At 59.1% G+C, this 27373-nt stretch overlaps 1 protein-coding gene across 4 annotated transcripts in view; it reads right to left on the bottom strand.

The window, feature by feature from the left end:
• Nucleotides 1-172: 172 nt before the first annotated feature.
• LOC131573963 (valine--tRNA ligase, mitochondrial-like) overlaps nt 173-27373 on the bottom strand; it is a 38834-nt gene continuing 11633 nt past the window's right edge. For 2 of the 4 annotated variants that reach the window (XM_058828316.1, XM_058828314.1), the window contains 21 exons: nt 26391-26502; nt 24991-25079; nt 24136-24226; nt 23397-23524; nt 22808-22911; nt 22599-22680; nt 21380-21456; nt 20695-20906; nt 19307-19377; nt 18164-18289; nt 14372-14476; nt 14200-14268; nt 14042-14120; nt 13341-13471; nt 7536-7688; nt 4162-4362; nt 2362-2476; nt 1318-1490; nt 472-573; nt 248-333; nt 173-206 (listed from right to left, as the gene is read on the bottom strand). In XM_058828316.1, coding sequence (XP_058684299.1) covers nt 173-206; nt 248-333; nt 472-573; nt 1318-1490; nt 2362-2476; nt 4162-4362; nt 7536-7688; nt 13341-13471; nt 14042-14120; nt 14200-14268; nt 14372-14476; nt 18164-18289; nt 19307-19377; nt 20695-20906; nt 21380-21456; nt 22599-22680; nt 22808-22911; nt 23397-23524; nt 24136-24226; nt 24991-25079; nt 26391-26502 — 2340 coding nt within the window. The remainder of the gene's footprint in view (nt 207-247; nt 334-471; nt 574-1317; nt 1491-2361; nt 2477-4161; nt 4363-7535; nt 7689-13340; nt 13472-14041; nt 14121-14199; nt 14269-14371; nt 14477-18163; nt 18290-19306; nt 19378-20694; nt 20907-21379; nt 21457-22598; nt 22681-22807; nt 22912-23396; nt 23525-24135; nt 24227-24990; nt 25080-26390; nt 26503-27373) is intronic. The other 2 variants (XM_058828315.1, XM_058828317.1) reach the window with 2 other exon arrangements.

The raw sequence follows: 27373 nt of genomic DNA on the forward strand, positions 1-27373 counted from the left end.
CCCTCCACAAGCCCCGCCCCCCTGCCCTTAATGAGCCTCGTTAGCGGCAGATTTTAACGAGCTTTATTAAACGCCACGGCCCCCCCGGAGCTGGGGGTCCCCAGGGGGGCTCAGGGGGGGCTCAGGGGGTCCTGGGGGGGCTCAGGGGGTCCTGGGGGGGCTCAGGGGGGGCTCAGGGGGTCCTGGGGGGGCTCAGGGGGTCCCCGGGGGGGCTCAGGGGGTCCTGAGGGGGCTCAGGGGGTCCCCAGGGGGGTCCCCAGGGGGGTCCCCGGGGGTCTCCAGGGCCTGCAGCGCCTGCTCCAGCCGGGCGAGCTCAGCTCGGACCAGGGCGGCCTGGGAAGGGAGGGGTTAATTAGCCAGTTAATTAATTAGGGGCAGCTCTAATGAGGCCACCCCTCCCCCCCAGCACCACGGGGGGGGGGGGGGCCCTCGTTAACGAGGCCGGCGGCGCTAATTAAGGCCGTGACGAACCTGGGCGTGGGGGGCGGTGCCGGGGAGGCTCCGCAGGCGCCGCTCGAGGCTGATCCGGCGAGCGCCGAGCTGGGCCCGGGCGGCCCCCGGCTCCACCAGGCCCTGGGGGACCCCAAAATGTCACCAAGGGGGGGGATGGGACCCCCAAAACCCCCCCAAACCCCCCCTCAAAACCCCCAGAGCCCCCAGCACAGCCCCCGGCTCCACCAGACCCTGGGGACCCCAAAATGTCACCAAAGGGGGGGGATGGGACCCCCAAAACCCCCCCAAACTCCCCCAAAACCCCCCCAAAACCCCCAGAGCCCCCCCAAAACCCCCCAGCACAGCCCCCGGCTCCACCAGGCCCTGGGGACCCCAAAATGTCACCAAGGGGGGGGATGGGACCCCCAAACCCCCCAAAACCCCCCCAAACCCTGCCCAGAGCCCCCCCAGACCCCCCCAGATCCGCGGCACAGCCCCTGGGGACCCCAAAATGTCACCAAGGAGGGGACGGGACCCCCAAACCCTGCCCAGAACCCCCCCAAAACCCCCCCAAAACCCCCGGCACAGCCCCTGGGGGACCCCAAAATGTCACCAAGGGGGGGATGGGACCCCCAAAACCCCCCCAGAGCCCCCCCAGAGCCCCCCAGACCCCCCCAAAACCCCCCAGAGCCCCCCCAGACCCCCCCCAAAACCCCCAGAGTCCCCCCAGAGCCCCCCCAAAACCCCCAGAGCCCCCCCAAAACCCCCAGACCCCCCCAGAGCCCCCCAGACCCCCGGCACAGCCCCTGGGGGACCCCAAAATGTCACCAAGGGGGGGACGGGACCCCCAGAGCCCCCCCAGAGCCGGCCCGGCCCCGCCCTCACCTGGATCCGCAGGTAAACGAAGGTTCCGGAAGGCGCCGGAGCCCCCGCCCAGCCCGGCCCAGGCCCCGCCCCCGGGGGGAGGAGCCTCACAGGCCCCGCCCCCGAGAGCGTCTGGAAGGCGGCGCCGAGCGGCTCCAGCCAATCACGAGCCGGATCCGGGAGCTGCAGCAGCACTGGGGGGAAGCCACGCCCTCAACATGGCCGCCCCCGTGGGGGACGCCATCTTGGGGCAGAGAGGGGCATGCTGGGATTTGGAGTTCTCTGCGCAGGCGCCATGTTGGGTCTCGCAAAGCACGCTGGGACACGCGCCCGCCGCCGTGGGCAGCCATATTGGACACTCCCAGGGCATGATGGGATTCGTAGTTCCCATGGGCAGCCATCTTGGACACTCCCAGGGCATGATGGGATTGGTAGTTCCCATGGGCAGCCATATTGGCCGCTCCCAGGGCATGCTGGGATTGGTAGTCCACAGATGACCACGCCCTCCAGCCACTCCCAGGGCATGCTGGGATTGGTAGTTCCCATGGGCAGCCATATTGGCCGCTCCCAGGGCATGATGGGATTTGTAGTTCCCATGGGCAGCCATCTTGGACACTCCCAGGGCATGATGGGATTTGTAGTTCCCATGGGCAGCCATATTGGCTGCTCCCAGGGCATGCTGGGATTGGTAGTCCCCATGGGCAGCCATATTGGACACTCCCAGGGCATGATGGGATTGGTAGTTCCCATGGGCAGCCATATTGGTTGGTCTCAGGGCATGCTGGGATTGGTAGTCCACAGATGACCACGCCCTCCAGCCACTCCCAGGGCATGCTGGGATTGGTAGTTCACAGATGACCACGCCCTCTGGCTGCCCCAGGGCATGCTGGGATTGGTAGTTCCCATGGGCAGCCATATTGGCTGGTCGCAAGGAACGCTGGGATTGGTAGTTCACACAGGCAGCCATCTTGGCCGCTCCTGGGGCACGCTGGGATTTGTAGTCCCCCCCTTCCCCCCCCCCCCCGGGGGCTGCTGGGAGGCTCCGCCCCCTCCCCCGGGGCTCACCTGGGGGTCTCGCGGCCCCCCCGAGCCGGAAGGTCTCGCGCAGGCCCCGCACGGCCCGGACCAGCTCCAACATGGCGGCCACCTGCGCCTCCAGCTCGGCGCTGCGCCAGCCGGCCTGGCCGGGGGAAACGGGGCTGAGACCCCCGGGGACCCCCAAACCCACCCCAAAACCTCCCCCAAAATCCCCCTGGGACCCCCAAACCTCCCCCAGACCCACCCAAACCCACCCCAAACCTCCCCCAAAATCCCCCTGGGACCCCCAAACCTCCCCCAGACCTCCCAAACCCATCCCAAACCTCACCTGGAACCCCCAAACCCACCCCAAAACCTCACCCAAAATCCCCCTGGGACCCCCCAAACCTCACCTGGAACCCCCAAACCCACCCCAAAACCTCACCTGGAACCCCCAAACCCACCCAAAATCCCCCTGGGACCTCCCAAACCTCCCTGCGGCCTCCAAACCCATCCAAAACCTCCCAGGGATCCCCAAACCCACCCAAAACCTCCCCCAGACCTCCCAAAACCACCCAAAACCTCCCTGGGATCCCCAAAACCTCCCCCAAACCCATCAAACCCACCCCAAAACCTCCCTGGGACCCCCAAAACCTCCCTGGGACCCCCTAAACCTCCCCCAAACCCACCCAAAACCTCCCCCAGACCTCCCAAAACCTCCCTGGGACCCCCCAAACCTCCCCCAAACCCATCAAACCCACCCCAAAACCTCCCTGGAATCCCCAAACCCACCCAAAACCTCCCCAAATCCCCCAAACCTCCCAAACCCACCCCAAAACCTCCCTGGGACACCCCAAAACCTCCCCAGGAGCCCCCAAACCGATTCAAAACCTCTCCCAGGGACCCCCCAAACCTCCCTGGGACCCCCAAACCCACACAGAACTCCCCCAAATCCCCCCAAAACCTCCCCAGTCCCCTCCAAACCCCCCAAAACCTCCCCAAATCCCCCAAACCTGCCCAAAAACCTCCCTGGGACCCCCAAACCTCCCCCAAACCCACCCAAAAACCTCCCCAGGACCCCCAAAACCACCCTGGGACCCCTCAAGCCGCCCCAAAACCTCTCCCAGGGACCCCCCAAACCTCCCTGGGACCCCCCAAATCTGCCCCAAACCCACCCAAAACTTCCCAGGGATCCCCAAAACCTCCCTGGGACCCCCTCAAACCTCCCAGGGACCCCCTCAAACCTCCCAGGGACCCCCCAAACCTCCCTGGGACCCCCTCAAACCTCCCAGGGACCCCCCCAAACCTCCCCAGGACCCCCCAAACCTCCCCAGGACCCCCCCAAACCTCCCAGGGACCCCCTCAAACCTCCCAGGGACCCCCAAAACCACCCTGGGACCCCCCAAAACCTCCCCAGGACCCCCCCAAACCTCCCCCCAAGCCCCCCAAACCTCCCCAGGACCCCCTAAAACCTCCCCAGGAGCCCCCAAACCGATTCAAAACCTCCCAGGGACCCCCCAAACCTGCCCTAAAACCTCTCAGGGACCCCCCAAACCTCCCCAGGACCCCCCAAACCTCCCCAGGACCCCCCCAAACCTCCCCAGGACCCCCCAAACCTCCCCAGGACCCCCCAAACCTCCCCAGGACCCCCCCAAACCTCCCAGGGACCCCCTCAAACCTCCCAGGGACCCCCCAAACCTCCCCAGGACCCCCCCAAACCTCCCAGGGACCCCCCAAACCTCCCCAGGACCCCCCCAAACCTCCCCAGGACCCCCCCAAACCTCCCTGGGACCCCCCCAAACCTCCCAGGGACCCCCCCAAACCCCCCTGGGACCCCCCCAGCCTCACCAGTTTTTGGGGGTCGGGGAAGGGGGCCCGGCAGATGCTGGGGGGCGCGGGGTGGGGGCGGGGCAGGCGCTGCCACAGCTCCTCGGCCACGAAGGGGGCGAAGGGGGCCAGGAGCCGCAGCCCCAGCTCAGCCGCGGCCACCAGCGTGGCCAGGACAGCGGGACGGAGCTCGGGGGACTGCAGGGACACCTTGGCCACCTCCTGGGGACAGGTTTGGGGTGAAAAACCTCAGATTTGGGACACTGGGGACACCTTGGCCACCTCCTGGAGACAGGAGAGGGGTTTGGGGTGAAAAACCTCGAATTTGGGACACTGGGAACACCTTGGCCACCTCCTGGGGACAGGAGAGGGGATTTGGGGTGAAAAACCTCAAAATTGGGACATTGGGGACACCTCGGCCACCTCCTGGTGACGGGAGAGGGGATTTGGGGTGGAAAACCTCGAATTTGGGACATTGGGGACACCTCAGACACCTGAAGAACCTCCTGGGGACAGGGGAGGGGTTTTGGGGTGAAAAACCTTGAATTTGGGACATTGGGAACACCTGAAACACCTGAGGAACCTCCTGGGGACAGGTTTGGGGATTTGGGGTGAAAAACCCCAAAAATGGGACATTGGGGACATCTCAGGAACCCCCCGGGGGACAAAGGGAGAGCGAAAGGTCTGAAATGGGGAGAGAGACCCCAAAATGGGGAAAAAAAACCTAAAAATGGGGAAAAAACCCCAGAACAGGGAGGGGGGACCCCAAAATGGGGACAAGAACCCCAAAATTGAGTCAGGAATCCCAAAATGGGGACAAGAACCCCAAAATTGAGTCAGGAATCCCAAAATGGGGACAAGAACCCCAAAATTGAGTCAGGAACCCCCCAAAAATGGGATCAGAAACCCCCAAAAAATGGAATTGAGAACTCCAAAATGAAATTGGGAACCCCCCCCAAAAAATGTCAAAGAACTCCAAAAAAATTGAATCAGGAGCCCCAAAAAATGGGATCAGAAACCCCAAAATTGAGTCAGGAACCCCAAAAATGGGATCAGAAACCCCAAAAATGGGATCAGAAACCCCAAAATTGAGTCAGGAACCCCAAAAATGGGATCAGAAACCCCCCAAAAAATGGAATTGAGAAACCAAAAAGGGATCAGGAACCCCAAAAATTGAGTCAGGAGCCCCAAAAAATGGAATCAGGGATCCCCAAAAGTGGGATCGGGAACCCCCAAAATTGAGTCAGAAACCCCAAAATCGAGAACCCCAAAAACTCAGCCAGGAACCCCCAAAAACGAAGATCGAGAGCCCCCAATAAGGAGCTGGAGAACCCCAAAAATGGAGACCCAGAAACCCAAAAAGCTGAGCCTGGAACCCCAAACCCCGACAGCCAGAATCCCAAAACCCGAGTGTAGAGCCCCGAAACCCAGAACCGAGTCTAGAACCGAGCCTGGAACCCCCAAAACCTAGAGCCGAGTCTAGAGCCGAGTCTAGAGCTGAGTCTAGAACTGAGTCTGGAACCCCCAAACCCAGAACCGAGTCCGGAACCCCGAAATCTAGAACCAAGTCTAGAACCGAGCCTAGAACCCAGTCTAGAACCCCGAAACCTAGAACCGAGTCTAGAACCCAGTCTAGAACCCTGAAACCTAGAACCCAGTCTAGAACCGAGTCCGGAACCCTGAAATCTGGAACCGAGTCTAGAACCGAGTCTGGAACCGAGTCTGGAACCGAGTCTGGAACCCAGTCTAGAACTGAGTCTAGAACCGAGTCTAGAACCGAGTCTGGAACCGAGCCTAGAACCGAGCCTAGAGCCCAGTCTAGAACCGAGTCCAGAACCTGGTCTAGAACCGAGCCTAGGACCGAGTCTAGGACCGAGTCTGGAACCCCAAAACCTGAGCCCAGACCCCCAAAAAGGAGCTGAACGTAGAACCCCAAAAAAGTGTTTTTGGCAGTTTTTGGGGTGTTTTTGGGGTGTTTCAGGGTGTTTTTGGCAGTTTTTGGAGTGTTTTGAGTGTTTTTTGGGGTGTTTCGGGGTGTTTTGGGGGTGTTTTGAGGTGTTTTTGGGGTGTTTCAGGTGTTTTTTGGGGTTCCTCACCAGGTAGACGTCGCAGAAGCTCCTCAGCCAGAAGCTCTGGACGGCTGTTTTGGGCTGTTTTGGGCTGTTTTGGGATGTTTCAGGGTGTTTTGGGGGTGTTTTGAGGTGTTTTTGGCAGTTTTTGGGGTGTTTTTGGCAGTTTTTGGGGTGTTTTTGGCAGTTTTTGAGGTGTTTCAGGTGTTTTTGGCAGTTTTTGGGGTTCCTCACCAGGTAGACGTCGCAGAAGCTCCTCAGCCAGAAGCTCTGGACGGCTGTTTTGGGCTGTTTCGGGGTGTTTCAGGGTGTTTTTGGGGTGTTTTGGGGTGTTTTGGGCTGTTTCAGGGTGTTTTGAGGTGTTTCAGGGGTATTTTTGGCGGTTTTTGGGGTGTTCAGGGGTGTTTCAGGTGTTTTTGGGGTTCCTCACCAGGTAGACGTCGCAGAAGCTCCTCAGCCAGAAGCTCTGGACGGCTGTTTTGGGGTGTTTTTGGCAGTTTTTGGGGTGTTTTGGGCTGTTTTTGGGGTGTTTCAGGGTGTTTTTGGGGTATTTTGGGGTGTTTCAGGTGTTTTTGGGGTGTTTTTGGGGTTCCTCACCAGGTAGACGTCGCAGAAGCTCCTCAGCCAGAAGCTCTGGACGGCTGTTTTGGGCTGTTTTGGGCTGTTTTGGGGGTGTTTTGGGTGTTTTTTTGTGGATTTTGGCAGTTTTTGGGGTGTTTTTGGCAGTTTTTGGGGTGTTTTGGGGTGTTTTTGGCAGTTTTTGGGGTGTTTTTGGCAGTTTTTGGGGTTCCTCACCAGGTAGACGTCGCAGAAGCTCCTCAGCCAGAAGCTCTGGACGGCTGTTTTGGGCTGTTTCAGGGTGTTTTTGGCAGTTTTTGGGCTGTTTCAGGGTGTTTTTGGCAGTTTTTGGGGTGTTTTTGGCAGTTTTTGGGGTGTTTTTGGGGTTCCTCACCAGGTAAACGTCGCAGAAGCTCCTCAGCCAGAAGCTCTGGACGGCTGTTTTGGGCTGTTTTGGGCTGTTTCAGGGTGTTTTGGGGGTGTTTTGAGGTGTTTTTGGCAGTTTTTGGGGTGTTTTTGGCAGTTTTTGGGGTGTTTTTGGCAGTTTTTGGGGTGTTTTTGGGGTGTTTTTGGGGTTCCTCACCAGGTAGACGTCGCAGAAGCTCCTCAGCCAGAAGCTCTGGACGGCTGTTTTGGGGTGTTTCGGGGTGTTTTGGGGTATTTTGGGGTGTTTCAGGGTGTTTTGGGCTGTTTCAGGGTGTTTTTGGGGTATTTTGGGGTGTTTTGGGCAGTTTTTGGGGTGTTTCAGGTGTTTTTGGGGTTCCTCACCAGGTAGACGTCGCAGAAGCTCCTCAGCCAGAAGCTCTGGACGGCGGCGGCGGCGCCCTGGAGCTGCAGCGACTCCAAACGACGACAGCTCTCGGCCACGGCCCCGGCCAGGCGGGACAGGAGCCAACGCTCCAGGGGGGACGAGGGGAACACCTGGATTGGGGAGAAAACGGGGAGAATTGGGAAAAAACGGGGAAAAAATGGGAGAAAACGGGAAAAAACGGGGAAAAATGGGAAAAAACGGGGGAAAAATGGGAGAAAACGGGAAAAACCGGGAAAAAACGGGAGAAAATGGGGAAAAATGGGGAAAAAACGGGGGAAAATGGGGAAAAATGGGAATTTGGGGTCAGGGAGAAGAGCCAGAGATCCAGGGGGGACGAGGGGAACACCTGGACTGGGGAAAAAACGGGGAGAATTGGGAAAAAACGGGGAAAAAATGGGAGAAAATGGGAAAAAACGGGGGAAAATGGGGAAAAATGGGAAAAAAACAGGGGAAAAATGGGGAAAAAATGGGGGAAAATGGGAATTTGGGGTCAGGGAGAGGAGCCAGAGATCCAGGGGGGACGAGGGGAACACCTGGATTGGGGAGAAAACGGGGAGAATTGGGAAAAAACGGGAGAAAATGGGGAAAAAACGGGGGGAAATGGGGAAAAATGGGAAAAAAAAAGGGAAAAATGGGGAAAAAATGGGGGAAAATGGGGAAAAATGGGAATTTGGGGTCAGGGAGAAGAGCCAGAGATCCAGGGGGGATGAGGGGAACACCTGGATTGGGGAGAAAATGGGGAGAATTGGGAAAAAATGGGAGAAAATGGGGAAAAATGGGAAAAAAATGGGAAAAATGGGGAAAAAATGGGGGAAAAATGGGGGAAAACATGGAAAAAATGGGAAAAAATGGGAAAAAATGGGGAAAAAATGGGAGAAAATGGGAATTTGGGATTGTCTGGGATCAGGGAGAGGAGCCAGAGGTCCAGAGGGGCAGAGGGGAACACCCGGATTGGGGCAAAAATGGGAAAAAATGGGAAAAAAGGGTGTTTTTGGGGGTCCTTGGGGGTCTCAGGGGTGTTTTTGGGGGTCTCAGGGGGTGTTTGGGGGGTCTCAGGGGGTGTTTTTGGGGTCTCAGGGGGTGTTTTGGGGTCTCAGGGGGTGTTTTGGGGTCTCAGGGGGTGTTTTTGGGGTCTCAGGGGGTGTTTTTGGGGTCTCAGGGGGTGTTTTGGGGTCTCAGGGGTGTTTTTGGGGTTTCAGGGGGTGTTTTTGGGGGTTTCAGGGGTGTTTTGGGGGTCTCAGGGGGTGTTTTGGGGTCTCAGGGGGTCTTTTGGGGTTTCAGGGGGTGTTTTGGGGGTCTCAGGGGTGTTTTTGGGGGTCTCAGGGGGTGTTTTGGGGGTCTCAGGGGTGTTTTTGGGGTCTCAGGGGTGTTTTGGGGTCTCAGGGGGTGTTTTGGGGTCTCAGGGGTGTTTTGGGGGTCTCAGGGGTGTTTTTGGGGGTTTCAGGGGGTGTTTTTGGGGTCTCAGGGGTGTTTTTGGGGTCTCAGGGGGTGTTTTGGGGTCTCAGGGGTGTTTTTGGGGTTTCAGGGGTGTTTTGGGGGTTTCAGGGGGTGTTTTTGGGGTTTCAGGGGTGTTTTGGGGGTCTCAGGGGTGTTTTTGGGGTCTCAGGGGGTGTTTTTGGGGTCTCAGGGGGTGTTTTGGGGGTCTCAGGGGTGTTTTTGGGGTTTCAGGGGTGTTTTGGGGGTTTCAGGGGTGTTTTTGGGGGTCTCAGGGGTGTTTTGGGGTCTCAGGGGTGTTTTTGGGGTTTCAGGGGGTGTTTTTGGGGTCTCAGGGGTGTTTTTGGGGTTTCAGGGGGTGTTTTGGGGGTCTCAGGGGTGTTTTGGGGGGTCTCAGGGGTGTTTTGGGGTCTCAGGGGTGTTTTTGGGGTCTCAGGAGGTGTTTTGGGGTTTCAGGGGGTGTTTTTGGGGTTTCAGGGGGTGTTTTTGGGGTCTCAGGGGTGTTTTGGGGTCCCAGGGGGTGTTTTTGGGGTCTCAGGGGGTGTTTTGGGGTCTCAGGGGGTGTTTTTGGGGTCTCAGGGGGTGTTTTTGGGGTTTCAGGGGATGTTTTTGGGGTCTCAGGGGGTGTTTTGGGGTCTCAGGGGGTGTTTTTGGGGTCTCAGGGGTGTTTTTGGGGTCTCAGGGGGTGTTTTTGGGGTTTCAGGGGTGTTTTGGGGTCTCAGGGGGTGTTTTGGGGTCTCAGGGGGTGTTTTTGGGGTTTCAGGGGTGTTTTTGGGGTTTCAGGGGGTGTTTTTGGGGTCTCAGGGGGTGTTTTGGGGTCTCAGGGGGTGTTTTGGGGTCTCAGGGGGTGTTTTTGGGGTTTCAGGGGTGTTTTGGGGTCTCAGGGGGTGTTTTTGGGGGTCTCAGGGGTGTTTTTGGGGTCTCAGGGGGTGTTTTGGGGTTTCAGGGGTGTTTTGGGGTCTCAGGGGGTGTTTTTGGGGGTTTCAGGGGGTGTTTTTGGGGGTTTCAGGGGGTGTTTTTGGGGGTTTCAGGGGGTGTTTTTGGGGTCTCAGGGGTGTTTTTGGGGTCTCAGGGGGTGTTTTGGGGTCTCAGGGGTGTTTTTGGGGTCTCAGGGGTGTTTTTGGGGTTTCAGGGGGTGTTTTTGGGGTTTCAGGGGGTGTTTTGGGGTTTCAGGGGGTGTTTTTGGGGGTCTCAGGGGTGTTTTTGGGGTCTCAGGGGTGTTTTTGGGGTTTCAGGGGGTGTTTTTGGGGTTTCAGGGGGTGTTTTTGGGGGTCCCAGGGGGTGTTTTGGGGTCTCAGGAGGTGTTTTGGGGTCTCAGGGGTGTTTTTGGGGTTTCAGGGGTGTTTTGGGGTTTCAGGGGGTGTTTTTGGGGTTTCAGGGGTGTTTTTGGGGTTTCAGGGGGTGTTTTGGGGTTTCAGGGGTGTTTTTGGGGTTTCAGGGGGTGTTTTTGGGGTTTCAGGGGTGTTTTTGGGGTCTCAGGGGTGTTTTGGGGTCTCAGGGGGTGTTTTTGGGGTCTCAGGGGTGTTTTTGGGGTCTCAGGGGTGTTTTTGGGGGTCTCAGGGGTGTTTTTGGGGTTTCAGGGGGTGTTTTTGGGGTCTCAGGGGTGTTTTTGGGGGTCTCAGGGGGTGTTTTGGGGTCTCAGGGGTGTTTTTGGGGTTTCAGGGGTGTTTTTGGGGTTTCAGGGGGTGTTTTTGGGGTCTCAGGGGGTGTTTTGGGGTCTCAGGGGTGTTTTTGGGGTTTCAGGGGTGTTTTGGGGTCTCAGGGGATGTTTTGGGGTCTCAGGGGTGTTTTTGGGGTCTCAGGGGTGTTTTTGGGGGTTTCAGGGGTGTTTTTGGGGTTTCAGGGGGTGTTTTTGGGGTCTCAGGGGGTGTTTTGGGGTCTCAGGGGGTGTTTTGGGGTCTCAGGGGGTGTTTTTGGGGTTTCAGGGGTGTTTTGGGGTCTCAGGGGGTGTTTTTGGGGTTTCAGGGGGTGTTTTGGGGTCTCAGGGGGTGTTTTTGGGGTCTCAGGGGTGTTTTGGGGTCTCAGGGGGTGTTTTTGGGGTCTCAGGGGGTGTTTTGGGGTCTCAGGGGGTGTTTTTGGGGGTCTCAGGGGTGTTTTTGGGGTCTCAGGGGGTGTTTTGGGGTTTCAGGGGTGTTTTGGGGTCTCAGGGGGTGTTTTGGGGTCTCAGGGGGTGTTTTGGGGTCTCAGGGGGTGTTTTTGGGGTTTCAGGGGGTGTTTTTGGGGGTTTCAGGGGGTGTTTTTGGGGGTTTCAGGGGGTGTTTTTGGGGGTTTCAGGGGGTGTTTTTGGGGGTTTCAGGGGGTGTTTTTGGGGTCTCAGGGGTGTTTTTGGGGTCTCAGGGGGTGTTTTGGGGTCTCAGGGGTGTTTTTGGGGTCTCAGGGGTGTTTTTGGGGTTTCAGGGGGTGTTTTTGGGGTTTCAGGGGGTGTTTTGGGGTTTCAGGGGGTGTTTTTGGGGGTCTCAGGGGTGTTTTTGGGGTCTCAGGGGTGTTTTTGGGGTTTCAGGGGGTGTTTTTGGGGTTTCAGGGGGTGTTTTTGGGGGTCCCAGGGGGTGTTTTGGGGTCTCAGGAGGTGTTTTGGGGTCTCAGGGGTGTTTTTGGGGTTTCAGGGGTGTTTTGGGGTTTCAGGGGGTGTTTTTGGGGTTTCAGGGGTGTTTTTGGGGTTTCAGGGGGTGTTTTGGGGTTTCAGGGGTGTTTTTGGGGTTTCAGGGGGTGTTTTTGGGGTTTCAGGGGTGTTTTTGGGGTCTCAGGGGTGTTTTGGGGTCTCAGGGGGTGTTTTTGGGGTCTCAGGGGTGTTTTTGGGGTCTCAGGGGTGTTTTTGGGGGTCTCAGGGGTGTTTTTGGGGTTTCAGGGGGTGTTTTTGGGGTCTCAGGGGTGTTTTTGGGGGTCTCAGGGGGTGTTTTGGGGTCTCAGGGGTGTTTTTGGGGTTTCAGGGGTGTTTTTGGGGTTTCAGGGGGTGTTTTTGGGGTCTCAGGGGGTGTTTTGGGGTCTCAGGGGGTGTTTTTGGGGTTTCAGGGGTGTTTTGGGGTCTCAGGGGGTGTTTTTGGGGTTTCAGGGGGTGTTTTGGGGTCTCAGGGGGTGTTTTTGGGGTCTCAGGGGTGTTTTGGGGTCTCAGGGGGTGTTTTTGGGGTCTCAGGGGGTGTTTTGGGGTCTCAGGGGGTGTTTTTGGGGGTCTCAGGGGTGTTTTTGGGGTCTCAGGGGGTGTTTTGGGGTTTCAGGGGTGTTTTGGGGTCTCAGGGGGTGTTTTGGGGTCTCAGGGGGTGTTTTGGGGTCTCAGGGGGTGTTTTTGGGGGTCTCAGGGGTGTTTTTGGGGTCTCAGGGGGTGTTTTTGGGGGTTTCAGGGGGTGTTTTTGGGGGTTTCAGGGGGTGTTTTTGGGGGTTTCAGGGGGTGTTTTTGGGGGTTTCAGGGGGTGTTTTTGGGGTCTCAGGGGTGTTTTTGGGGTCTCAGGGGGTGTTTTGGGGTCTCAGGGGTGTTTTTGGGGTCTCAGGGGTGTTTTTGGGGTTTCAGGGGGTGTTTTTGGGGTTTCAGGGGGTGTTTTGGGGTTTCAGGGGGTGTTTTTGGGGGTCTCAGGGGTGTTTTTGGGGTCTCAGGGGTGTTTTTGGGGTTTCAGGGGGTGTTTTTGGGGTTTCAGGGGGTGTTTTTGGGGGTCCCAGGGGGTGTTTTGGGGTCTCAGGAGGTGTTTTGGGGTCTCAGGGGTGTTTTTGGGGTTTCAGGGGTGTTTTGGGGTTTCAGGGGGTGTTTTTGGGGTTTCAGGGGTGTTTTGGGGGTTTCAGGGGGTGTTTTGGGGGTCTCAGGGGTGTTTTTGGGGGTTTCAGGGGGTGTTTTTGGGGTCTCAGGGGGTGTTTTGGGGTTTCAGGGGGTGTTTTTGGGGGTCCCAGGGGGTGTTTTGGGGTCTCAGGGGTGTTTTTGGGGTTTCAGGGGTGTTTTTGGGGGTCTCAGGGGGTGTTTTGGGGTCTCAGGGGGTGTTTTGGGGTCTCAGGGGGTGTTTTAGGGTTTCAGGGGGTGTTTTGGGGTCTCAGGGGGTGTTTTTGGGGGTTTCAGGGGTGTTTTTGGGGTCTCAGGGGGTGTTTTGGGGTCTCAGGGGGTGTTTTTGGGGTCTCAGGGGGTGTTTTTGGGGTCTCAGGGGGTGTTTTGGGGTCTCAGGGGGTGTTTTTGGGGTCTCAGGGGTGTTTTTGGGGTTTCAGGGGTGTTTTTGGGGTTTCAGGGGGTGTTTTTGGGGTCTCAGGGGGTGTTTTGGGGTTTCAGGGGGTGTTTTTTGGGGTTTCAGGGGGTGTTTTTGGGGTTTCAGGGGGTGTTTTTTGGGGTTTTCGGGGGTCCCGGGGGTCTCTGTCACCTCCTCAGGCGGTTTTGGGGTGCCCTTCTCCCCCTCCAGGGCCCGCAGCACGAAGCCCACCCCGTTCCAGACTTTGTTGCAGAAGCGGCGCTGAGTCAGCACCGAGGCCACGCCCAGACGGATTTCGGGGCCTGGGGGGGGAAATTTGGGGTCGGGGGAGGCACCAGGACCCCCCCAGTAACCCCCAGACCCTCCCCAGTGCCCACTGGGGCTCCTCCCAGTAACTCCCAGTAGCCCAAAGCTCCTCCCAGTAACTCCCAGTACTGCCCTGGAGGGGGTGCCAGGGGGGTTTGGGGGGATTTGGGGGGTCCCAGGGGTGATTTGGGGGGTCCCAGGGGGTTCAGGGCCATTTGGGAGGGTCCCAGAGGTGATTTGGGGGTTCCCAGCAGGGTTTTGGGGTGATTTGGGGGATTCCAGGGGGTTTTGGGGTGATTTGGGGGTCCCCAGAGATGATCTGGGGGTGATTTGGGGGTTCCCAGCTGGGTTTTGGGGTGATTTGGGGGTCCCCAGCAGGGTTCTGGGGTGATTTGGGGGTCCCCAGAGATGATCTGGGGGTGATTTGGGGGTTCCCAGGGGTGATTTGGGGGATCCCAGGGGGGTTTTGGGGTGGTTTGGAGTGATTTGGGGGTCCCAAGGAGTGATTCAGGGTGATTTTGGGGTCCCCAGAGATGATCTGGGGGTGATTTGGGTGGGGGTCTCACCGTGGGCGTTGTGGGTGCTCAGGGCCAGCCTCAGGGCGTCGGCGCCGCACTCGGGGATCCCCTGCGGGAACTGGCGCCTCTGGGGGGGTTTGGGGGGTCAGGGGGGCCCCTGGGGGGGCGATTTCGGGGGGTCCTGGGTCACTTTTGGGGGGTCCCACCTGCCCCTCCTGGGCCGTCTGCAGCTCCCGGGGGTCCAGGGTCCGGCTCTGCAGCTTCTCCTGCAGCTCCTGGGGGAGGAAAAGCCCCAAAACCGCCCCAAAATCAGGCGGGTTTGGGGTTTTGGGGGGAATTTTGGGGTTTTTGGGGGTTTTTGGGGGGTTTTGGGGGTACCTGGAGCGTGGCCCCCCCGATGACATCGCGGGGGTCGATGACGTTCCCGAGGGATTTGCTCATTTTGCGCCCCTGGGAATCCCAGACCAGAGAGTGCAGCAGAACCTGGGGGGGACAGGGGGTTGGGGACCCCGAAAATGGGATTGGGGACCCCGGAAATGGGGTTGGGGACACTGAAAATGGGATTGGGGACCCCAAAAATGGGATTGGGGACACCAAAAATGGGATTGGGGACATTGAAAATGGGATTGGGGACACTGAAAATGGGGTTGGGGACCCCGAAAATGGGGTTGGGGACCCCAAAATGGGGTTGGGGACACTGAAAATGGGATTGGGGACCCCAAAAATGGGATTGGGGACACTGAAAATGGGGTTGGGGACACTGAAAATGGGACTGGGGACCCCGAAAATGGGATTGGGGACACTGAAAATGGGATTGGGGACATTGAAAATGGGATTGGGGACATTGAAATGGGATTGGGGACACTGAAAATGGGATTGGGGACATTGAAAATGGGATTGGGGACATTGAAATGGGATTGGGGACACTGAAAATGGGATTGGGGACACTGAAATGGGGTTGGGGACACTGAAAATGGGATTGGGGACACTGAAAATGGGATTGGGGACCCCAAAAATGGGATTGGGGACACTGAAAATGGGATTGGGGACACTGAAAATGGGATTGGGGACCCCAAAAATGGGATTGGGGACATTGAAATGGGATTGGGGACACCAAAAATGGGATTGGGGACACTGAAAATGGGGTTGGGGACACCAAAAATGGGATTGGGGACACTGAAAATGGGATTGGGGACACTGAAATGGGATTGGGGACACTGAAAATGGGGTTGGGGACACTGAAAATGGGATTGGGGACACCAAAAATGGGATTGGGGACACTGAAAATGGGATTGGGGACATTGAAATGGGATTGGGGACACTGAAAATGGGATTGGGGACACTGAAAATGGGATTGGGGACATTGAAAATGGGATTGGGGACACTGAAAATGGGGTTGGGGACACTGAAAATGGGATTGGGGACACTGAAAATGGGGTTGGGGACACTGAAAATGGGATTGGGGACATTGAAATGGGATTGGGGACACTGAAAATGGGGTTGGGGACACCAAAAATGGGATTGGGGACACTGAAAATGGGATTGGGGACACTGAAAATGGGATTGGGGACACTGAAAATGGGATTGGGGACACTGAAAATGGGATTGGGGACATTGAAATGGGATTGGGGACACTGAAATGGGATTGGGGACCCCAAAAATGGGGTTGGGGACCCCGAAAATGGAATTTGGGACATTGAAAATGGGGCTGGGGACACCAAAAATGGGATTGGGGACACTGAAAATGGGATTGGGGACACTGAAAATGGGGTTGGGGACACTGAAAATGGGATTGGGGACATTGAAATGGGATTGGGGACACTGAAAATGGGATTGGGGACACTGAAAATGGGATTGGGGACACTGAAAATGGGATTGGGGACATTGAAATGGGGTTGGGGACATTGAAATGGGATTGGGGACACTGAAAATGGGATTGGGGACACTGAAAATGGGATTGGGGACACCAAAAATGGGATTGGGGACACCGAAAATGGGATTGGGGACACTGAAAATGGGATTGGGGACACTGAAAATGGGATTGGGGACATTGAAATGGGATTGGGGACACTGAAAATGGGATTGGGGACACTGGAAATGGGGTTGGGGACACTGAAAATGGGGTTGGGGACCCCGAAAATGGGATTGGGGACATTGAAAATGAGATTGGGGACACTGAAATGGGGTTGGGGACACTGAAAATGGGGTTGGGGACCCTGAAAATGGGGTTGGGGACCCCAAAAATGGGGTTGGGGACCCAGAAAATGGGATTGGGGACACTGAAATGGGATTGGGGACACTGAAAATGGGATTGGGGACCCCAAAAATGGGATTGGGGACCCTGAAAATGGGATTGGGGACATTGAAAATGGGATTGGGGACACTGAAAATGGGGTTGGGGACCTCGAAAATGGGATTGGGGACACTGAAAATGGGATTGGGGACACTGAAAATGGGATTGGGGACACTGAAAATGGGATTGGGGACACTGAAAATGGGATTGGGGACACTGAAAATGGGATTGGGGACCCCAAAAATGGGATTGGGGACACTGAAAACGGGATTGGGGACACTGAAATGGGGTTGGGGACCTCGAAAATGGGATTGGGGACACTGAAAATGGGGTTGGGGACACTGAAAATGGGATTGGGGACACTGAAAATGGGGTTGGGGACACTGAAAATGGGATTGGGGACACCGAAAATGGGATTGGGGACACTGAAAATGGGGCTGGGGACACTGAAAATGGGATTGGGGACACCGAAAATGGGATTGGGGACACTGAAAATGGGATTGGGGACACCAAAAATGGGATTGGGGACACCGAAAATGGGATTGGGGACACTGAAAATGGGATTGGGGACCCCAAAAATGGGATTGGGGACTCCAAAAATGGGATTGGGGACACTGAAAATGGGATTGGGGACACTGAAAATGGGGTTGGGGACACTGAAAATGGGATTGGGGACACTGAAAATGGGATTGGGGACACTGAAAATGGGATTGGGGACACTGAAAATGGGATTGGGGACACCAAAATGGGATTGGGGACACTGAAAATGGGATTGGGGACCCTGAAAATGGGATTGGGGACACTGAAAATGGGATTGGGGACACTGAAAATGGGATTGGGGACACCAAAATGGGATTGGGGACACCAAAAATGGGATTGGGGACATTGAAATGGGATTGGGGACACTGAAAATGGGGTTGGGGACACTGAAAATGGGATTGGGGACATTGAAATGGGATTGGGGACACCAAAAATGGGATTGGGGACACTGAAAATGGGATTGGGGACACCAAAAATGGGATTGGGGACACTGAAAATGGGGACAGGTGACCCCCAGGAAAGGATCAGACACTTGGGGACACTTGGGGACACTGACCTGACAATTTGGGGACACCAGGGGACACTGAGGGGACACTGAGGACACTCAGGTGACACTCAGGTGACACTGACCTGTCCATCTGGGGACACTCAGGTGACATTTGGGGACATTTGGGGACACAGGTGACACTCACCTGGCCGAAGGGCACCTGTCCTGTCAGCTGCTGGCCCAGCAGGACCATGGGGGGACACTGAGAGGACACTGAGGTGACACTGAGGTGACACCAGGGGACACAGGTGACACTGAGGGGCTCTGGGGACACTCAGGTGGCACTCAGGTGACACACAGGTGACACAGGTGACACTCACCTGGCCGAAGGGCACCTGTCCCGTGAGCTCCTGGCCCAGCAGGACCATGGGGGGACACTGAGGGGACACTGAGGTGATATTTGGGGACACTGAGGTGACACAGGTGACATTTGGGGACACAGGTGACATTTGGTGACACTCAGGTGACATTTGGGGACACAGGTGACACTCACCTGTTGGAATGGCACCTGTCCCGTGAGTTCCTGGCCCAGCAGGACCATGGGGGGACACTGAGCGGACACTGAGGGGACACTGAGGTGATATTTGGGGACACTGAGGTGACACAGGTGACATTTGGGGACACAGGTGACACTCACCTGCTGGAAGGGCACCTGTCCTGTCAGCTCCTGGCCCAGCAGGACCATGGGGGGACACTGAGGGGACACTGAGGGGACACTGAGGGGCTCTGGGAACACTGAGGTGACACAGGTGACACTGAGGTGACATTTGGGGACACAGGTGACACTCACCTGTTGGAATGGCACCTGTCCTGTCAGTTCCTGGCCCAGCAGGACCATCCGGGCCACCCAGAAGAAGAGGAGGTCACCGCCCGTCACCAGCACCGAGGTGGGGTAGAAACGCCGCAGGTCGGGGCTCTGGGGACACAGGGGACACTTGGGGACACTTGGGGACACCTGGGGACATCTGGGGGACACTTGGGGACACTTGGGGACATTTGGGGACATCTGGGGACAGCAGGGGACATCTGGGGGACACTTGGGGACATCTGGGGACATTTTGGGGACACTTGGGGACATTTGGGGACATCTGGGGACATCAGTGGGGTCTCACCTGGGGACATTTGGGGACACTTGGGGACATCTGGGGACACTTGGGGACACTTGGGGACATCTGGGGACATCAGTGGGGTCTCACCTGGGGACATTTGGAGGACACTTGGGGACACTTGGGGACATTTGGGGGACACTTGAGGACATCTGGGGACACTTGGGGGACACTTGGGGGACACTTGGGGACATTGAGGGGACATTGACGGACGTGTGGGGAGACACTGGGGACACTTGGGGACACCTGGGGACATCAGTGGGGTCTCACCTGGGGACACTTGGGGACACTTGGGGACACTTGGGGACATTTGGGGGACACTTGGGGACATTTGGGGACACCTGGGGACATTTGGGGACAGTGCAGTCTCACCTGGGGACATTTGGGGACATTTGGGGACACCTGGGGACATTTGGGGACAGTGCAGTCTCACCTGAGGACATTTGGGGACATTTGGGGGACACTTGGGGACATTTGGGGACATCAGTGGGGTCTCACCTGGGGACATTTGGGGACATTTGGGGACATTTTGGGGACACTTGGGGACATTTAGGGACATTTTGGGACACCTGGGGACACCTGGGGACATTCAGGGACAGTGCAGTCTCACCTGAGGACATTTGGGGACACTTGGGGACATTTGGGGACATTTGGGGACATTCTGGGGACATTTTGGGTCTCACCTGAGGACATTTGGGGACCTTTGAGGACATCTGGGGACACTTGGGGACATTTGGGGACATTTGGGGTGTCACCTGAGGACATTTAGAGACATTTAGGGACATTTGGGGACATCTGGGGACACTTGGGGACATTTGGGGTCTCACCTGTTCGGGCCAGCCCAGGGCGGCGAAGGGGAAGAGGGCGGAGGAGAACCAGGTGTCCAAAACATCGGGGTCTGGGGACAGAAATGTCACCAAATGTCACCAAATGTCACCAAATGTCACCAAATGTCACCAGGTGTCCAAAACATCGGGGTCTGGGGACAGAAATGTCACCAGGTGTCACCAAATGTCACCAAATGTCACCAAATGTCACCAAATGTCACCGGGGGACCCCAAAAATGTCATCAGGGATCACCAAATGTCACCAGGGAACCCTGAAATGTCACCAAATGTCACCAAATGTCACCAGAAGACCCCAAAAGTGCCATCAGGGGTCACCAAAATGTCACCAGATGTCACCAGGGGACCCCAAAATGTCACCAGGGGAGCGGGAAATGTCACCAGGTGTCACCAAATGTCACCAGGTGTCCAAAACATCGGGGTCTGGGGACAGAAAAATGTCACCAAATGTCACCAAATGTCACCAGGTGTCATCAGGTGTCACCAAATGTCACCGGGGGACCCCAAAAATGTCATCAGGGATCACCAAATGTCACCAGGGAACCCTGAAATGTCACCAAATGTCACCAAATGTCACCAGAAGACCCCGAAAGTGCCATCAGGGGACCCCAAAATGTCACCAGGGGTCACCAAAATGTCACCAAACGTCACCAGGGAACCCTGAAACGTCACCAAATGTCACCAAATGTCACCAGAAGACCCCAAAAGTGCCATCAGGTGTCACCAAATGTCACCAAACGTCACCAAATGTCACCAAACGTCACCAGATGTCATCAGGGGACCCCAAAATGTCACCGGGGGACCCCAAAACCCATCAGGGACACCGGGGGGGGAACTTGGGGTTGGATTTTGGGGAGATTTTGGGGCATTTTGGGGGTATTTTGGGTGTTTTTGGGGTGGTTTTGGGGTGTTTTTGGCTGTTTTTGGCTGTTTTGGGGTGTTTTGGGGGTTTTTTGGGTATTTTTGGGGTATTTTGGGTATTTTTGGGGTGTTTCTCTCACCTTGCTCCAGGTGCAGCTCCTCTTGGGGACACCCCAGGGTGGGATTTGGGTGTTTTTGGCTGTTTTTGGCTGTTTTTGGGGTGATTTTGGCTGGTTTTGGGGTATTTTGGGGTGTTTTTGGCTGTTTTTGGGCTGTTTTTAGCTGTTTTTGGGGTGTTTTTGGGGTGTTTCTCACCTTGCTCCAGGTGCAGCTCCTCTTGGGGACACCCCAGGGTGGGATTTGGGTGATTTTGGGTGGATTTGGGGTGATTTTGGCTGTTTTTGGCTGTTTTTGGGGTATTTTGGGGTGTTTTTGGCTGTTTTTGGGATGTTTTTAGCTGTTTTTAGCTGTTTTTAGCTGTTTTTGGCTGTTTTTGGGGTGTTTCTCACCTTGCTCCAGGTGCAGCTCCTCCTGGGGACACCCCAGCGCCGTCGCCGCCGCCCCCCTCACCTCGGCCTCGCTGCTCCCCACGAACCAGGGACCCTCGGGACCCTCGGGACCCCCGGGACCCCCCCGTGGGGAGGGGGCTGCGGGACCCCCCCTCACCTGGAACGCCGGCACCTGGTGACCCCAGCACAGCTGGCGGGACAGGCACCAGTCCCTGGGGGAGAGGGGACAGTGAGACCCCTCCCCAAATACCTGGGGGACATCCCTGAACACCTGAGACCCCTCCCCAAATACCTGGGACCCCTCCCTGAACACCTGGGACCCCTCCTCAAATACCTGAGACCCCTCCCCAAACACCTGAGACACCCCTGAACACCTGGGGAACACCTGGGACCCCTCCCCAAATACCTGGGAACACCTGGGACCCCTCCCTGAACACCTGGGACACCCCTGAACACCTGGGGAACACCTGGGACCCCTCCCCAAATACCTGGGAACACCTGAGACCCCTCCCTGAACACCTGGGTGGGATTTTGGGGGATATTTTGTGGGATTTGGGGGTTTTTGGGTTGGATTTTGGGGGATTTTGGGGGATTTTGGACACCCCTGAACACCTGGGACCCCTCCCCAAACACCTGAGACCCCTCCCCAGGTACCTGGGCCCCTCCCCCAGCCCCTCCCCCTCACCCCACGTTCTCCATCCAGGTTTTCCAGTTCTTCTCGTGGAATTTGGGCACCAGGCGGAGCCTCCCCGACGTCACCGCCTGCGGCCAGGTGACACCTCAGGTGTGACACCTCCAGGTGTGTGACACCCCTCAGGTGTGTGTGACACCTCCAGGTGTGTGTGACACCTCCAGGTGTGTGTGTGACACCTCCAGATGTGTGTGTGACACCTCCAGGTGTGTGTGACACCTCCAGGTGTGTGTGACACCCCCAGGTGACACCTCAGGTGTGACACCTCCAGGTGTGTGTGACACCCCTCAGGTGTGTGTGACACCTCAGGTGTGTGTGTGACACCTCCAGGTGTGTGACACCCCTCAGGTGTGTGTGACACCCCCAGGTGTGTGTGTGACACCTCCAGGTGTGTGTGACACCTCCAGGTGTGTGTGACACCTCCAGGTGTGTGTGACACCCCTCAGGTGTGTGTGACACCTCCAGGTGTGTGTGTGACACCCCCAGGTGTGTGTGACACCCCCAGGTGTGTGACACCTCCAGGTGACACCTCAGGTGTGTGTGTGACACCCCGCAGGTATCCCCAGGTGTCCCCAGGTGTCCCCAGGTGTGTCCCCAGGTGTCCCCAGGTGTCCCCAGGTGTCCCCAGGTGTGTCCCCATGTCCCCAGGTGTCCCCAGGTGTGTCCCCAGGTGTCCCCAGGTGTCCCCAGGTGTGTCCCCAGGTGTCCCCAGGTGTCCCCAGGTGTGTCCCCAGGTGTCCCCAGGTGTGTCCCCAGGTGTCCCCATGTCCCCAGGTGTCCCCAGGTGTGTCCCCATGTCCCCAGGTGTGTTCCCAGGTGTCCCCAGGTGTCCCCAGGTGTGTCCCCAGGTGTCCCCAGGTGTCCCCAGGTGTGTCCCCAGGTGTCCCCAGGTGTCCCCAGGTGTGTCCCCAGGTGTGTCCCCATGTCCCCAGGTGTCCCCAGGTGTATCCCCAGGTGTATCCCCAGGTGTCCCCAGGTGTGTCTCCATGTCCCCAGGTGTCCCCAGGTGTGTCCCCATGTCCCCAGGTGTGTCCCCAGGTGTCCCCAGGTGTATCCCCAGGTGTGTCCCCAGGTGTCCCCAGGTGTGTCCCCATGCCCCCAGGTGTCCCCAGGTGTGTCCCCATGTCCCCAGGTGTGTCCCCATGTCCCCAGGTGTCCCCAGGTGTATCCCCAGGTGTCCCCAGGTGTCCCCAGGTGTCCCCAGGTGTGTCACCTGCAGGGCTCTCTGGGCCAGGTCTCCACAGCTCAGGAACCACTGGCGCTTCAGCAGGAACTCAACGACGTCCCCGGAGCGGCTGCGGGGACAGGAGGGGACAGGAGGGGACAGGAGGGGACAGGAGGGGACATTGGGGACACCTGAGGGGACACCTGAGGGGACACCTGGGGACACCTGAGGGGACACCTGGGGACACCTGGGGGTACCTGCAGAGGGGCAGGGTCATGGCGTGGTCCTGGACCCCCCGGAACAGCCCCAGCTGGGCCAGCGCTGCCACCACACGGGAACGGGCCTCGAACCTGGGGACACCCTGGGGACAGAGGGGACATTGGGGACATTGGGGACATTGGGGGGACAGTGGGGACATTGGGGACACCCTGGGGACAGAGGGGACATTGGGGACATTGGGGGGACATTGGGGACATTGGGGACATTGGGGACAGCGGGGACAGAGGGGACAGGAGAGGACATTGGGGACATTGGGGACACTGGGGACACCCTGGGGACAGAGGGGACATTGGGGACACCCTGGGGACAGCCTGGGGACAGAGGGGACAGGAGGGGACATTGGGGACATTGGGGACACTGGGGACATTGGGGACAGCCTGGGGACATTGGGGACAGAGGGGACAGCAGGGACATTGGGGACACCCTGGGGACACAGGGGACAGCAGGGGACATCATGTGGACATTGGGGACACCCTGGCACCACCTGGCACCAGGTGTCCCCAAGTGTCCCCAGGTGTCCCCAGTGTCCCCAGGTGTCCCCAGTGTCCCCAGGTGTCCCCAGCTCACCTGCAGCCAGCCCCCCCCCGGGGGACACAAGGTGCCATCGTCCCTGATGACGCAGGGCAGGGGCAGCCGATGGGCCCGGGCCAGAGCCAGGTCCTGGGGGCTGTGCCCGGGGGTCACCTTCACCGCACCTGGGGACAGGGACACACCTGAGACATCCCTGTGTCACCTGTGTCACCTGTACTGTGTCACCTGTGTCACCTGAGACACACCTGAAACATCCCTGTGTCACCTGTGTCACCTGAGACACCTGAGACACCTGGACTGTGTCACCTGTGTCACCTGAGACATCTCTGAGACACCTGAGACACCTGAGACACCTGGACTGTGTCACCTGTGTCACCTGAGACACACCTGAGACACCTGAACTGTGTCACCTGTGTCACCCCTTGCTCCCTTTTCTGTCGCAGACTGATCCCAGTGCCCATCCCAGTCCCTCCCAGTCCATCCCAGTCCATCCCAGTCCCCATTTAACCCCTCCCAGTCCCCGTTTAACCCCTCCCAGTCCATCCCAGTCCATCCCAGTCCCTCCCAGTCCCTCCCAATCCCTCCCAGTCCCTCCCAGCCCATCCCAGTGCCCATCCCAGTCCCTCCCAGTCCCCGTTTAACCCCTCCCAGTCCATCCCAGTCCCTCCCAGTGCCCCCTTAACCCCTCCCAGTCCCTCCCAGTCCATCCCAGTCCCTCCCAGTCCCCGTTTAACCCCTCCCAGTCCATCCCAGTCCCTCCCAGTTTCCCCAGTACCGGTTCCGCGCTGGGGCTCCACGCTGGGGTCGCTCACCACGGGCAGCAGGGCCCCACTGAACGGGTGCCTCACCTGCCGGCCCTGCAGGTGCTGAGGGGGCGTGGTCAGCCCTGGCCCCGCCCCCTTTCCAGCTCTGGACCAATCCCAGCCAGGCCAGGCCCCCCCCAGCCCTTGGCCACGCCCCCAGAGCCATTTCAGGCAGCAAAGCCCCGCCCCTTTAACACAAGCCCCGCCCCTTTGCCCTTATATGGTCAAAGGGGAGGGGCCAAACCTGGGCAGCCAATGCAGAGAAAGCCACGCCCCTCCCACACCCACAAGCCACGCCCACACCCATTATGGGGTCCCAAAGCCCCGCCCCCGGGTGAGGCCCCTGGGTGAGGCCCCACCCATTCACGCCCCGCCCCTTTGAGGTCCTGCACCCAGGTGAGGCCCCACCCATTCATGCCCCGCCCCTTTGAGGTCCTGCACCCAGGTGAGGCCCCACCCATTCAGGCCCTGCCCCCAGGTCAGGCCCCACCCATTCAGGCCCTGCCCCCAGGTGAGGCCCCACCCATTCAGGCACCCACCCTGTTCAAGCCCCACCCCCATTCAGGCCCCACCCCTGATGAGGTTCCACCCATCAGGCCCCGCCCCCTTTGCGGCCCCGCCCCTTTGCGGCCCCGCCCCCTTTGTGGCCCCGCCCCCTTTGTGGTCCCACCCACTCGGGCCCCACCCATTAAGGCCCCACCCATTGAGGCCCCGCCCATCGAGGCCCCACCCATTGAGGCCCCGCCCATTGAGGCCCTGCCCATGGAGGCCTCACCCATGGAGGCCCCACCCATCGAGGCCCCACCCACCGAGGCCCCGCCCCTCACCAGGTACCGGGGGTCCCGCGGGTGCACGGCCACGGCCACGTCACCAAAAATGGTCTCGGGACGAGTGGTGGCCACCGGCAACTCCAGCCCTGGGGACATCAGGGGACAGCCGGGGACACTCGGGGACAGCTTGGGGACAGCTTGGGGACATCAGAGGACAGCAGGGGACAGCTCAGGGACACCAGGGGACACCGGGGGACACCGGGGGACACTCAGGGACAGCTTGGGGACACCGGGGGACAGCTTGGGGACACCAGGGGACAGCTCGGGGACACCGGGGGACACTTGGGGACACCAGGGGACATCAGGGGACAGCTCGGGGACACTCAGGGACACTCCAGGGACATCAGGGACACTTGGGGACACACCACAAAACCCAGGATCCCGCCCCCAGTGCCACCCCCAATGTCCCCAGTGCCACCCCAATGTCCCCAGTGCCACCCCCAATGTCCCCAGAGCCATCCCAATGTCCCCAGTGCCACCCCGATGTCCCCAGAGCCACCCCGATGTCCCCAGTGCCACCCCCGATGTCCCCAGAGCCACCCCCGATGTCCCCAGTGCCACCCCCGATGTCCCCAGAGCCATCCCAATGTCCCCAAAGCCACCCCCAATGTCCCCAGTGCCACCCCAGGTGTCCCCAGTGCCACCCCAATGTCCCCAGTGCCACCCCCGGTGTCCCCAGTGCCACCCCAGGTGTCCCCAGAGCCACCCCAGGTGTCCCCAGTGCCACCCCAATGTCCCCAAAGCCACCCCAGGTGTCCCCAGTGCCACCCCAGGTGTCCCCAGTGCCACCCCCAATGTCCCCAGTGCCACCCCAGGTGTCCCCAGTGCCACCCCAGGTGTCCCCAAAGCCACCCCCAATGTCCCCAGTGCCACCCCCGATGTCCCCAGTGCCACCCCAGGTGTCCCCAGTGCCACCCCAGGTGTCCCCAGTGCCACCCCCAATGTCCCCAGTGCCACCCCAATGTCCCCAGTGCCACCCCAGGTGTCCCCAGTGCCACTCCCGATGTCCCCAGTGCCACCCCCGATGTCCCCAGTGCCACCCCCAATGTCCCCAAAGCCACCCCAATGTCCCCAGTGCCACCCCAGGTGTCCCCAGTGCCACCCCAGGTGTCCCCAGTGCCACCCCCAATGTCCCCAGTGCCACCCCCAATGTCCCCAGTGCCACCCCAGGTGTCCCCAGTGCCACCCCAATGTCCCCAGTGCCACCCCAATGTCCCCAGAGCCACCCCCAATGTCCCCAGTGCCACCCCAGGTGTCCCCAGTGCCACCCCATTGTCCCCAGAGCCACCCCAGGTGTCCCCAGTGCCACCCCAGGTGTCCCCAGTGCCACCTCAGGTGTCCCCAGTGCCACCCCAGGTGTCCCCAGTGCCACCCCAGGTGTCCCCAGTGCCACCCACCATCGTCCCCCTCCACGGGGTAGGCGAAGGTGACGAGGAGGCCGAAGGTGACGGGGTGGGGACAGTTGGGGACGTTCAGCGTCGTGGGGCCCGTGAGGACACGGGGCTCCACCTGTGGGGACAGGGCGGCTCAGGGACACGGGGGACACCCTGGGGACACCCTGGGGACACTCAGGGACACCCTGGGGACACTCAGGGACACGGGGGACACCCTGGGGACACCCTGGGGACACCCTGGGGACACCCTGGGGACACTCAGGGACACGGGGGACACTCTGGGACACCCTGGGGACACCCTGGGGACACCCTGGGGACACCTTGGGGACACCCTGGGGACACCCTGGGGACACTCAGGGACACCTTGGGGACACCCTGGGGACACTCAGGGACACCTTGGGGACACCCTGGGGACACCTTGGGGACACTCAGGGACACGGGGGACACCCTGGGGACACCCTGGGGACACCCTGGGGACACCTTGGGGACACTCAGGGACACGGGGGACACCCTGGGGACACCCTGGGGACACTCAGGGACACCTTGGGGACACTCAGGGACACCCTGGGGACACCCTGGGGACACCCTGGGGACACCCTGGGGACACTCAGGGACACTGGGGACACTGGGGACACCCTGGGGACACCTTGGGGACACCCTGGGGACACTCAGGGACACGGGGGACACCTTGGGGACACCCTGGGGACACCTTGGGGACACCTTGGGGACACCCTGGGGACACTCAGGGACACCTTGGGGACACCTTGGGGACACTGGGAACACCCTGGGTGACCTCAGTGACCCCTGGGTGACCCCTGGTGACCCCTGGGTGACCCTTGGGGACATTTGGGGACATTTGGGGACCCCGATGTCACCTCGATGTCGGCCAGAGCAGAGCGCAGGGCGCAGCTCCAGGTGACGCAGCGCTGGTGACACCCGGGACAGGCGCACAAAGGTGACCCCTGGGTGACCCCTGTGACCCCTGG

The sequence above is a fragment of the Poecile atricapillus genome (assembly GCF_030490865.1).
Source record: "Poecile atricapillus isolate bPoeAtr1 chromosome 26 unlocalized genomic scaffold, bPoeAtr1.hap1 SUPER_26_unloc_2, whole genome shotgun sequence".
In the NCBI taxonomy this organism is placed as follows: Eukaryota; Metazoa; Chordata; class Aves; order Passeriformes; family Paridae; genus Poecile; species Poecile atricapillus.